Source organism: Trichomycterus rosablanca, chromosome 2, assembly GCF_030014385.1.
Source record: "Trichomycterus rosablanca isolate fTriRos1 chromosome 2, fTriRos1.hap1, whole genome shotgun sequence".
Lineage (NCBI taxonomy): Eukaryota > Metazoa > Chordata > Actinopteri > Siluriformes > Trichomycteridae > Trichomycterus > Trichomycterus rosablanca.
This window is the reverse complement of record NC_085989.1, coordinates 33,154,717-33,168,534: the sequence shown is the minus strand read 5'-3', so window position 1 is coordinate 33,168,534 and position 13,818 is coordinate 33,154,717. Positions and strand designations below refer to the sequence as shown.

The 13,818-nt window shown below is 37.6% G+C and overlaps 1 protein-coding gene across 1 annotated transcript; it reads left to right on the top strand.

Moving 5' to 3' along the window:
* The first annotated feature begins 2,438 nt into the window (after window positions 1-2,438).
* On the top strand, window positions 2,439-5,508 carry arl4ab (ADP-ribosylation factor-like 4ab). The gene is made up of 2 exons (XM_062990748.1): window positions 2,439-2,519; window positions 3,891-5,508. Exon 2 carries the CDS (start codon window positions 4,004-4,006, stop codon window positions 4,607-4,609), a length of 606 nt encoding a protein of 201 aa, XP_062846818.1. The 5' UTR covers window positions 2,439-2,519; window positions 3,891-4,003; the 3' UTR covers window positions 4,610-5,508.
* The last annotated feature ends 8,310 nt before the right edge of the window (window positions 5,509-13,818 follow it).

Here is a 13,818-nt window from a genome sequence, read left to right as displayed (position 1 = left end):
ATAGTAAACAGGGTTTCAATTTATAACAAGGCATCACACTTACCCATTCACTCACTCACTAACTAACCCTTAAATGCAATATAGCAATGTAAAAAAAAATCACCTTCACATTTTTGGAAGGTGAAAATAAATCCCCAGTACCTCAACGAAACCCATCAGGAGAACATCCTCACTGACAATAAGGTGAGGATTAGGTAGCCAGGAATGCAGGATTGTCTTTGACACCCACTCTACCAGCTATGCCACTGTGCTGCCCTAAAAGTAAAGTGTGTTTTTGTTTCAACATTAATACACATTTGTAAAACGTTTAATTAATTAATTATTACAGTAATTACACATATAATACTAGTAGATTTACTGTTAGAAATCATTTGAATCATATATGAATTCCGTCACAAAATAAATGGCATAATAGATCTTTTACACTTATATTATAATCTACACTGCAGTTTAATTTTGTCAGATTTTCAGAAAGCCCATAACAATCTAATAAAAGAAGTTAAATCAATCATTTAGTCACAGAAAATGTAAAGTTCTTTAAAAACCCTAGACAGCCATGACATTCACTTCTCTTACACTGTATAAAAACAGTTTATTTTATTTTTTTAATACAGCAAGTGTTTGTAGAACTTGCAGCCATGCAGCCACTGCCATGCAGCCACTGTTGGGCCCCTGAGCGAGGCTTTTAACTGTCTTGGTTCCAGAGGCACTGTACAATGGCTGATCCCACTCTCCAAACAAGCTGGGATATGCAGGAAAAGAATTTGTGTACATGTTTATTTGTATATATTACAGATAGCTATAGAATAATTATAGATTATAGATATATAGATTAATGCAATGTCAAACACCGTCATGGACAATTTAGTATCAAGTATCTGGACTGTGGACATAGTACCTGAAGGAAACCCACGCAGACACGGGAAGAACGTGCAAACTCCACACAGAAAACACCCGGACCTTCTTGCTGTGAGGTGACAACTGCCCACCGAGCCACAGTGCCACCCGTTTGTAATTCAGCGCAGATGGAATGCCATTATTTGTAATATGCCCCCCCCCGCACAGTCCAAATACTTGTAAGTTGGGTAAATTGGGGATGAGTCATTCTATAATTTGGGGTATGTCCAATGATAATAATTATATTTATTCTAACTATTTTCTTTAAAAATGTCATATTTTACCTATTAATGGAAAACATGTTGTAATATCACAAAAACATTATGTGCATCCTATGCTTCATTTAGCTTGAAATTTGTCATGATGTTCCTAAATGAACAGTTTTTGCTGTGTCCATTTTTTTAGTTGAGGGTGCCTTGGTTTCAAAATAATGAATAAAATCATTAAGGGCAACAACATTTTTTTATTTATTTCAAAAGTTTAAATACTAAAGAAAAATCATATTTTTTAAATTGAGTTTCTCTTTTAAATCATTTAAATATCTTTATTTATTAATGTCTGCAAAAGTTCTGTCAACTATGTTACTAACAGAACTCCACTCAGCAACTCAAAAATGGTTTGTTCTAAAACTATGTGACCAGCATTACATGAGATCATTTCTCTCTGTGGAGGGTATATTGAACAAACTGTGGTGAATGTTCTCTTATTTAAAAAAATATTTTATCTATAATAGAACATTGTCAATGAGTATATTAATTGACCGTCAACTATGTTACATACATTGTTATGGTTACAATTTTTTTTATAATTTTAATTCAAATGTATGTTCAAATTAGACATTATTCTGTTCAAGAAATGACATGTGGTCAGCCAGGCAAGGTCTACCACTGAAGTTATGGGTCAAAATAGGGAAATTGTCAACTATGTTACCTGTCAACTAAGTTACCTAGTAGTCTACATCTACTGTCCCTTTAAAATAAAATAAAAAATAATTATGTTTAAGCTTTGCAACTAGTGGATATGTTTCACTAAAGGAATATATTAACTTGAACCATTGATTGTTCTGTTGAGAAAGAACATTGTTTTTGTACTTTTTGGTGATGTGAAATGTACCCCAAATTATAGAATGACCCGGATACTAAATCGCCCATGACGGTGTTTGACATTGCATTTGAACTAATTAATCTATATATATAATCTATAATTAATTTATAGCTACCTGCCCTGTCATGAATGTAACCAAAATGTAAAACATGACGTCAAAAGCATAATAAATAAATACATTTATTACAAATCGACCTGAAAATCATGGACCTGGCAACGTTACCTATGAACAGGCGGTGAAGAGGTGTGACAGGCACCAAATGATGGGCGTGACTTGTAGACCAATCATCGACCAGAAAAAACACCGGCCTGTTTAGAAACTGACCAATCAGGAGCTAGTGTTCATCCTCAGCTGAGGCTACAGAGGTGGAATGAACGAACAGGCGGGTTGCTATATCAGTCAGTGCAGTCGCTGCTGTGTGAGAGTTATTGTATTATTCTGACTGAGGAGGATATATGGTTTTGGAACAGTTCGCATTTGAAGAACCTTTTCCCTACGATTGGGTACAGCGTTTATGGTGAGTATTTACACTATGTTCTGCTTTTATACACAGACGTAGCCTACATGTAAATATATTTCTCTAGTTCTGGGGTTCATTTGAATGCTGTAGCAGCCTGGTGCGTGTTATTTACTTGTTGGCACTTGGCAGTGATTGGAAATTCACTGGCTTTTATTGTAGAGGGTTCATGGCCTCTGTGTAAGTGCACCCACAGATGGCTTGTAGCTATTTAATTCGATTTGTACGATTCATCATTTAAGATGGTGTTAAACAGTGACCAAGCTAATGGCTTCTTTTCTTTGGAACCACCTGCCTGCATGGCATTTATCCTAAAAGAGTGACATGAATAGAAACCACTGGGCGGTTCAGTCACTCATTGTCAATTTTTTATTGCAGTTGAATGGAGATTTGCCTATGAAACCTTTCAATGCTTCTTCTACATGTGCAAATGTGGTCGCCTATTCCCTGCTGATTTGATTCCTCATTGATCTTCAGAGCCACAGCAATACACAACCCAGCAAGAATAAAGCTGATATTTTGAATAACAAAGAAAAAATGCCTGTTTTAAGCTTATAGAGCCTGGACCTTTTTAAACATTTTACCATGGTTTTATGGAGTGGAAAGTGACTAACAGTTGTTTCCTTGATATATCTGGAAATTCTCAAACCAGCAGAAATTTAAATTACTATAATGAGAGATACACTGATACTCTTTCCACTTCTGATACTGTAGTATCAATTAATACCAATTGTACTTGTAACTTTATCAAGCATAGCAAATTTGCTACCCCAATATATACCTATTAATAAGTTAACACAATAGTGGGTTATATCACAATACAATATATTTTTTGGAGAAAAAGTAAGTGCAGCATATAAACATGGTTCCTTGCCAATAGTCATTATCTGCCAAAGGTAAATTAACCACTCCAAATTGCCTAGTAAATGATTGTAGCCACGTGATTGATCATGATGATCTGTTCATGTTGAAATTTTGCCCTGCGGCTACTGTTTCACAGGGGCATTGAACCCACCACGACCGTAAACAGGATAAAGCACTTGAATAGGAAAGTTTATTTGTGGCATATATTTAGCACCAGATCTGAAGTTAATTGCTGTTCTCTATTGATTAAACTGATCATGTACTATACAGTATCATATTGGTATTATAATAATAATACTAATAATACAAATAATAATAATAAAAAAAATTATAGCAATAACAATAATAAGCAGAACATTACAATTTAATATTAACACAAGAAAGCATGTAAAGTTACAGTCACAAGTCAGACCCTTGTTTCTAAAGCAGAAACCATCGATCTCTGTGTTGGTTTTATACTGTTGGTACTGGCCCTATTTAATATATTTCCTTTTCATTTGGTTTTAGGTTTCCATGAGGAATGAGAGAGGATTTGTGAATACTCTGTAAAGCGAAAACAACTCCTGGTCTCCTCAGTCTCTCTTTTCTTTCATCTTTTTTCATCTTTGCTGAGTCTAAAGATGGGAAACAGCTTATCAGACTCACACGCCATCTTCTCGGGGTTGCCATCCTTCCAGGCCCTACATATTGTAATCCTAGGATTAGACTGTGCTGGGAAGACCACTGTGCTATACAGGCTTCGGTTTAATGAATTTGTAAACACAGTTCCCACCAAAGGCTTTAACACAGAGAAGATCAAACTGGTCATGGGTACAAGGAACCGGACAGTAGCATTCCACTTCTGGGATGTAGGGGGTCAGGAGAAATTGCGGCCGTTGTGGCGATCGTACACGCGCTGTGCGGACGGCCTGGTGTTTGTGGTAGACTCGGTGGATGCCGAACGCATGGAGGAGGCCAAAACGGAGCTGCACAAGATTACACGGCTTCAGGAGAACCAAGGGGTACCGGTGCTTGTGCTGGCCAACAAACAGGACTTGCGAAGCGCTCTGCCATTGGGTGAGCTGGAGAAGTTGCTGGCACTAAATGAACTTGGTGCTAACACACACTGGCACCTTCAGCCAGCTTGTGCCATCATTGGAGAGGGCCTGCAAGAGGGATTAGAGCGCCTCCATGGCATGATTACCAAGCGAAGGAAGATGATGAGGCAGCAGAAAAGGAAAAGATGAACGTGAAAGGTTAGCAGAGTTCTCTTGGCTGATCACGTTATCATCACTGTGCACTGGTGGATTGATTTTTCCTGGCTGAGTTTTATTAGCCTGACAGATGGAAATGGGTGGATCCACTTCAGAGACATGGGGCACTGGTCACCAACCACAACACTATTGAATGTGAATGGTCACCCTGTTTATGCTGAGATGTGATGGTGCAGATGACATTGGATTTTAAGCTACTTCAGTGGACACATGGTTCATTGACCTCTAATGTAGGTGAACCTTGGACAGATTGCAGAGGGTCGATTGCTGCTCTTTGACCTCCAGTGTTAAATGTACGCTTTGTAGATGGATTACCAAAGCCTCTGTGGAGTTCTATAATATCAAATGTACACACCGGTAAACTGTTACTCCTGTTTGTATGATAAACATCTGCATTTTAGTCTTTGTAGTGCCAGTGTTGCACAATCGAGGTGAGGCTGTACGCAGAATCACGATAAACTTATGAATCACTAGTTTGGGAACATGCAGATGTTTTGGATTTAGAACGGAGTGTTTTCACCAGCCAGAATACCTTGAAGCCTGCAGTGCAGATGTCAGGCAGATGAGTTAGCACAGGTCCAGCAGGACTGAACAGGTTAAATACTCTTGTCATCTGTAGTACTCTACACCGTATGTGCTTCCCTGTACATTGAAATGCACTTTGCAGTCCTTTTTTAGTCTTTAAACATGTGACATGTGATTTTTGTATTAAAAACCTATGATATAAAAGAGACATTGCTTCATGTGAAGCATTTTACAAGTCCTCCAAGTTGTTTATGTTCAGGTGTCATTTTGTCACTCAGTATGTTTGTGATGGAGGGATGTTTGTGTCAAAGTTAATACACCTTGAATAAAACGACAGATTAACAAAATTTTTGAGTCCTGATGAATATTCATTGCAAAATCCTTTTTATGCTTTTTAATAGGGATGTAACGATACACTCTACCCACGATGCGATACGATTCACGATACTGGGTTCACGATACGATTTTTCTTTTTATTATCTCTCTTAAAAAATAAAATATTGTCCTTATCTATTATTTATCTAAATAATGAATGCCCTTTTATTTCTGAGGTAGGTACAAACTATGCATAAGTATAAGCTGCACATTTTCCATTTTTGTGTAAAAAAAAAAACTCAAATGAAATTTTAAAACAAATCCCACATTATATATATATAAATGAATAATACAAATAAAGTAAGTATCCTCACATCAATAAAACTGGCTGCAAAATCATGTATCTGGCAACCCGGCAAGTGCCGTCAACCAGGCAAAGTGAATGGGGCCAGTGCCTTCTGCTGTTTTAAAGTGAATATTGATTCATTTTACAGGAATTACCGATTCGAATCGTGCCACATGTGCACCGTTTTTTAACTGTCTTGTGGTGCATCGTTACATCCCTACTTTTTAGTGTGATATAACTGACCACATCACAAGATTGTTATTTTAACTTAAACCCACATATATTGTTGGAGATTAGTTAGGTTAAAATAAATTAACAAGCTAGTAATGATAACTAAAGCTAGAATTATTCTTGAATTTTAAGGTTTTACCAGCAATTGGTGTGGATGTTGTACTGTAATCAAGATGATGATCAATAAGGTTTAGTAATGTGTTTGCCCATCTTACTGCTGGTTCTCCAAGCTATAAACTTATTGTTTATTCTAGTCAGTGAGTTAGTTGTAATAAGAAGCAGTTTTCCCCTTTTACTGTTTTAAAAGCCAATTAATTCCCACAAGTTAGTCATTGTTCTTTACTGCAATTTAACATTCATTGGAGGTCCAGTCCACACTAATAAGGGACTAACAAGGTTTTTGTGTTTTGGCCACACAGCTGTTTTCCCAAACCTAAAAATGATTAAGAAGAGGTCCCATACATATCTTAGCATATACACTATGACCAAAAGTATTCGGACACCTTCTAATTACTAAATATGTGGGTCATCCACAATAATTGTAATAAATCAATTACAAAAGGAAAAAATATGCCTTCAACTTTGCATCAACAGTTTAGGGAAGGCCCTTTCCTTTTCTAGTATGACTGTGCCCCCTGTGCTTGAAGCAAGGTCTATAAAGACAGAGGAAAAGCTTAAGTGAAGTCCAGTGGCCTGTGCAGAGTCCCGACCTCAGCCCACTGAACAGCTTTGGAATGACCTGAAACGTTAATTCAGGCTTTCTTGGCCAGCATAAGTGCCTAGCAATACAAATTCTCACAGAAATACTTTAAGTCTTGTAAGAAGAGTGAGTGAGTGAAAAGAGTGGCTGCTGAAAAGGTCACATAGAGGCCACTCTATATTAATACCATTTGTTTTTGAAGTAGGATGTCCAACAAGCTCATGGTCAGGTTTCCAAATGACACTACACATTTAACCCTGCACATGTAATACATTCCATTCATTAACAGCTTGAGGCTTAAACATTACCCACTTTAGCTTATAAAATGTGCAAAACTTGTGCAGTGTTCTCAGATTCATTTATAAGGACATGAGGCTGTCAAGACTGTAATTCAAACTAGTCAGTTTCTCAGTATGGTTGACTTTGGCAGAAGCTTTAACAGATGTCTGCTGTGTTAGTAAAGAATCTAGCACCTCTTGTTCTAGAATTCAAATAGTTTTTCTCTCAACTACAGGATGCTAACAGTAGGGGTTTTCCAGTGCCTGACCTATCAAAACATGACCTTTGCTGGACGTATCTGTGCTGTTCCTACTGGAAGAAATTTGTAAAGGAGATCATTTAGCACCTGTAGGTCAGCTGGGTTTCCAGGTTCCACTGAAGCTGAAATCAGAACTGATGTGTTCTAGTTGTGGTAAATGGATTTGGAAATATGCAAACAAGTTTCCTTTAAGGGAAATGCTGCACCTTACACTATGAAAAGCACGTTCAGCTTGGCACTGCTACACAAAAACGGCACACGTGATTTTAAAAGACTTTTCAAAGAATTAAAAGACAAATGTAGCTAGTTTGTAGACTAACTAGTCTCAGGCCTTAAAGTTATTACTTGCTATTATTGCACAGCTAATACTAATAATGATAATAAGTGAGCTACATTACAGTTTTAACTTTAAGATAGCCATTTTTGTTGACCATATTTACTACTACATGTTTGTACAGTGACAAAGCTGGTACAATGGTTGCTTCACAGCAGCAACAAGGGTCTTAGGATTCTTGCTTTGATACTGGCAGTTTAGCATGTTTTCCCTGGGCCTGAGTGAGTTGTTTTTAAGTACAGTGGTACCTTGTAACTTGACATCCCCCAAACTCGAAATCTTTAAAACCTGACGCCCTTCATTGAAAAATGTTTACCCTTAAACTTGATGTTTACCTTAAACTCGACGTATAGACTGTTGCTTTATTTAGTGCTTGGTTTGAGCGGTGCTGTAAAACGTCATCATAAAGCAAATATGAGATGAATCTGCATTTGTGTAGAATAACAGTCAAAATGACTCTGAAAGCATTCACATGTATCGGTGTTTATCTGGATTTTCCTCCTGTTTCACTTTTAAACTTGTGTTATAGCCCAGGGTTGTGAGAAATTGTGAGAATCAGCTTAAAAAACGTGTTTAATACGCCTATTGTTATAAAAAAACGTAATTATTAAAAGAACGACACAGGAACACTAAACTTCTCTTAATTATTACTGCTCATAAGTTCTCTCCACTAATAAAATTCCTCACTCGTTTTAGTACAATAAGTCACGTTAAGCCTTGTGCATTGGCACACTTCATAGGAAATAACGGCACAGCCAGCACAAAAGCAATTTTGCCGCTTATGTGAATGTGCCTTACTGAACAGGATACAGTATTCCAAGATCAAGCATCTCCATGATTAAGAAGCATAAGGAAACAATAAAGAAGTAAATATAATAAGCAGGTTTTTTTTGTATTCAATATTTAGTGTGTTTTATATTATATTTGGGTTATTTTCAGTGTAAGTGTTAGAAACAACCCCATTATTTTACATGAGCCTAAAATATACACAGTTCCAGGGGACCATAGAACACATTAACAGATTTCCCATACATCCTTATGGGAAAAAATACCTTGAAACTCAATGTCTTTTAAACTTGACGCCACTCCCAGAACCAATTGACGTCAAGTTTCAAGGTACCACTGTACTTTAAAACCATTCAAGAGGTGGATGGTCTGCTATAAATTGCCCCTACATGTAAGTTTGTGATGCTTTGTAATGGACTGGCATTCTCTCCAGGGTGTATCACTGCCTTGTTCTGAGTGTTTCCTTTTAGTGCCTGAGACGTCACAATAGCTTCACTATTTGTAGTATTTGTAGCATCACTACTGCCCAACACTGCAGCATAGTAACAAAATGTATACAAGTTTGTGAAATCCAGAGTCATCTGGCTGTTTATGGGCTTGTAATTGTTTTGGAAACAGAGCTGGAAAATTACACCTGACAGTCTCAGAGGCCGTGGATATGCTGAGGAATTTTAATGAATTGGTACATGCCATGTTGTTTTATTTCATGAAAATAAAGCACCCTCCTATTAGCAGTGCTTTCATAGCGGGAAGCTGGCTGTGTGCCAAGTACCCAGTGGTTTGTTCTCAATACATATTAGTACCCATAACGGTGCATGAAAACAGGCCTGGTTTATCAGTCCAACACTAATAGTTCAGATGTACCCGTACACCCACATCACCCCTTAGCATTTCCTGGACTAGTGTAGCCTCTGGCCTGGATACATTTGCTTTTGATCCCATGATGTAATTAGCCGAGGATTAAAGGACTTTGTGGGAACAGTAAAGTCTAGGCTGTCGTTCACACTTCCTGTTCCTCTTTCCACTAGGACATTCTGTCTGAAGCTGTGGCCTACACCACCCACACCTTTACAGCCGCTCAATCACGCTGCTCACGTGGCACTTTGCTGCCACACCCGGTCATAAATGGGCATGTCAAAGGTCTCTCACAGTCTTAATGTGTTCTCTACACTGTCATTTAATGACAGGATAATACAACACAAGTGCACAGCTGATGCTACTGAAAAATATGGGTGACGAACTGAACAATAAGTGTGTTTACAAGTACGATCATTCTACAATATAAACAGCTACAAGGAAATCTACACATCACACAAACACTCTTAACCACCATACGCACATGATAAATATGAACCCACCACCAAGAAGTTTTGGCAATCATTTAACAACTTGGTTTACAAAAACAGTCAGCTATTAGGAAAGCTCTCTGTCAAAACAATTCTGTCAATACTGGAGTTTCTTACATTAGCGTTTCTACACATCCTGAACATTTTAGTGTAACTTTTTTAATTAAGTAGCTTGTTAGTACAAACCCAATAATAAATGGAGTAGGTAAAATGCAAATAAATAAAAAAGCGTTGATAAACTGTTCATTGGAGATATTTTATTTAAAACAGCATAAAGAAGTTTGACATTAGTAATTTAAAAATAAAGTGTTGCGGTTATGACTGTATAAAAGGAGCATTATGTTGTTTTTGAGCTTTGATGGGTAGATTTTTTAAGAGGCAGATGCTAGATTGACCTGTCTGCAGTCCAGACCTCTACCTTACTGACAATGAGTGGAGCAGCATAAAGTGCAATATATTGTATTTTGGTCTGTTAAGCAGCTGAAGTTGTATATCAAGCAAAAAATAGTAAAAGAACAATTTTCACAATTACATTGTTGCCATCAGTTTCCAGAATGTTTTACAAAAAGGTTAATATAACACAGTGGTAAACATGCCTTTTTGAATTGAATTTTCCAGAATTTAATTAAATTGAACAGAATTCAACAATTCAGAATTCAGAATTGAACTGAATTGAATTGAACAGAATTGAAGTTTCCATAATGTTTTAAAAAAGGTTAATATAACACAGTGGTAAACATGCCTCTTTGAATTGAATTGAATTGACTTTTGGTACTTGTTGCAGCCTTCAAATTTAAAATGATGGTTATATATATTCAAAAACTGAAAACGTTTAGTTAAAACATTAAATATCTAGTCTTTGAGATTTTTAAATTTAAATACAGGTTAAAAAAATTAATGCTGTGTATTTTTATTTACATTTTAGGGGAAATTATTAGCATTTGTATGAATAACAGCTACTTAGTGTTACTTAGTGTTAGGTCTATTGGATTGAGGTCTAGCTATTTTTGTGCATACAAATCTACTACTGATACTAAAGTTTTGCAGTCACATACAGATCATCAGTACCTCATTAAAAAGCTTACTCGAAGTTACTGTCTGCATATTTTTCTAAACAGTAGTAAGCAATGTGAAACTGACATTATATAGATAGCAGAGTAAAAGAGACAGGAGACAGACAGACAGGCTTCGTAGTTTGTGACCAGACTGGAAGCATTTCCTGATGTAAGTAAATAAACTTGATGGATCAAACAGGTAATAAAATGAACTTAAAATGGCATCTGATAAGAGGGTGAAGTTATGGCCCTTAATGTGCTTGTGTCTCCGTGTTTTACTCTGTCTGGCTCCTGACTGTGGAGCCAATCTTGCTTAAATTTAGATTACAATATGTTTGAAGAGACAGAAGAGGCAGTTTGTGTCAATGTAGCTGCTGGTGATGTGCAAATGTGTGTGTGTGTGAAATGGAATCAGACCTGGGTGGGGTAGGTGGGGTAGGTGGGGCTGCACATGAAGGGAAAACATAGATAAGTGTAGAACTGTTACGGAGAATACTCCAGCCCTTCATTCTGAGAACATTTGACTTATCTACTATTATACGCCTAATGCCTTTGACAATTTCATAAAGCAATTCTGTTAAACGTTTCCATTTATATTACACCAATCAGCCCAATTAAAAAAAAAAGAAAAGTTGTAGAACCTTTTAAAGAGCATATTTTTTAACTGAACCGGTCATATACCACATTATATTCTAAAAGATAGTGTAACAATCTATCTTGAGGATATCACACTCCAAGCTTTACAAAAAAATATTAGTAACACTGCAATTGAGGGTACTGCACTCTTACAGAAAAAAAGTAGCATGAAATGGTCTCCGTTGGAATACCAGCGAGAATATTTGGGCAACATTTAGATGTGAACAATCCTGGCAGGACCAATGGTGAATATACTGTCTTTGTATGCATTAGGATTTAATACAAAATAAATTGCCTTTCTTATAACAGTGGGAGGGAACATCTCATCTTATTTACAATCAGTTTCATCTATGGGGTTGCATTTCTCTCCAAGAACCAGAAAACTCTGCTTCCCTGTGATCTTATTTATTTGGTCACTACCCATGACTTATGATCATGCTTATTAAGGACAGGCACATAAACAGACTAGTACACAAGACTTTGTCTTATGGCTTTGCAACAATGTTTTAAATGTAAAATTTAAATGTATTTAGGGGATGTATTTAGGGGATGTATTTATGTGTGGTAGCCTTACTTACTAGCCCTTCTGCTATGTTTTTTTCTTTCTTTCTTTTTTTATTTTTCCCTTTTTTTCCCCCTTTAGCGCATCCAATTGTTCAATTTGCATCGCGCTTCCTCTCTGTCCATGCCGAACCATGCCCTGACCGAGGAAATCGAAGCTAACCCATATCCCCTCCGAAACATGGGCAGCAGCTGGATGCATTTTTGCCACCCACACATCGATGAGTGCGGCGCCACTTAGCGTTGCATGCAGAGAGACACACCTCTAATCAGCCGGCAGAGGTCATAATCGCATTCTGACAGAGAGAGACCCACATCCGGTTCTTTGTCCCGCCCCCCAACTGAGCAACCGGCCAATCGTTGCTCATACAGCCACTCAGCCTCGAACCGGTAAGGCAGAGCTGGATTCGATACGACGTCTTTTTACCTCTGCGCCACCTGAGCAGCCGCCCTTCTGCTATGTTACCAGAAAATTACATTTGCACTTTGTGCTCTACATGGACATGTAAAGCTGGTTTTTAAAGGCGTTAGAATTTAAAGGTGTAAGAATTTTGACTCCTGTGCTTCTAAGTTAAACTACAGCTGCAGAATATGTTTTCTCCTCACAATCACAGTCTCCTAGCATGGTAACAAGGACGCCTGCCTTGTTTTTGTGGGAAGTAATTGGGTAAAGTCAGTATCATGTCTAGTCTAGCAAAAACACAAGCCACTTTGTCTTTGTGTTTTTCAGATCCAATTTGTTATTCTGACAACACACTTGCTTTGACCACTTTTTCAGCAATTGTGTTTTATTTCATTTTTAAGTTATTTCAACTCTATTTGTAATAATTGAATAAAATTAAATTTTGACCAGTTCACATTTACCTCTGTGCTTATGCCACCTACCTATGCTACCTATCTTTTAAATGTGTAAAAAAAGTATGTGAAAATATTTGCATATTATTCAAAAATTATATAAATTAAGACCAAAAATCCCACTTTGATTTCTGTGTAGGGCAGCACACTGACTTGGTGGGTAACACTGTTGCCTCACAGCTAGGAGATCCTGGGTTCAATTCCCAGGTGAAGCGGTCTGTGTTCTTACTGTGTGGAGTTTGCATGGTCTCCCTGTGTCTGTGTGGGTTTCCTCCGGGAGCTATAATATAATCTTTATATAATCTCTCTATGATTGTTTATGATAATATACTGAGTCACTAACAATGTTTTCTATATCATGCCAAGATTCTAACACTACTACTGGTAGTGCAGTACTTGCAGTACTACTACGGTGCCATATGCTGTGCGTAATAGTAAGCACTTCTAATGTTTGCTCTATATATACACTGTAAGTCTCTATTAAATGTCATAAATATATTACATATTAATTTAATACATAACTAAAATGTAGTAATGTGTACTTAGACTTGTTTTTTTATGCATTTTCTCCCCATTTTCCTCCCGATTTAGCGCACTCAATTTTGTCTTCCGCTGCTGAGAGATACCAGATTGCATTAGAGGAGAGCACGTCACTGTACACGCCTCTTCCAACACGTGCACAGCCCTCCTCTTCTCGCCCCTGCTTTCTGCACAGGCGTCTCTTCCAGGGTCCTTACACAGCGTATGTAGACCCACCCACCCACACATAGTCCGGCCCCCTCCCTGCAGATACGGTGGCCAATTAGTATCTGCTGCAGGCACTGTCAATTATGCCCGCCAGATGGCGCCCAGCCGACCGGTGGCAACACTGAGTTTCGAACCGAGGAGTTCAGAATCTCAGGGCTGGTGTGCTAGCGGAATATGACTTGTTTGTAGCTTGTGAAAACACAAACC

Coding starts and splice junctions, on each gene's coding strand:
- arl4ab (XM_062990748.1), top strand. CDS start 4,004: ATGGGAAACAGCTTATCAGACTCACACGCCATCTTCTCGGGGTTGCCA.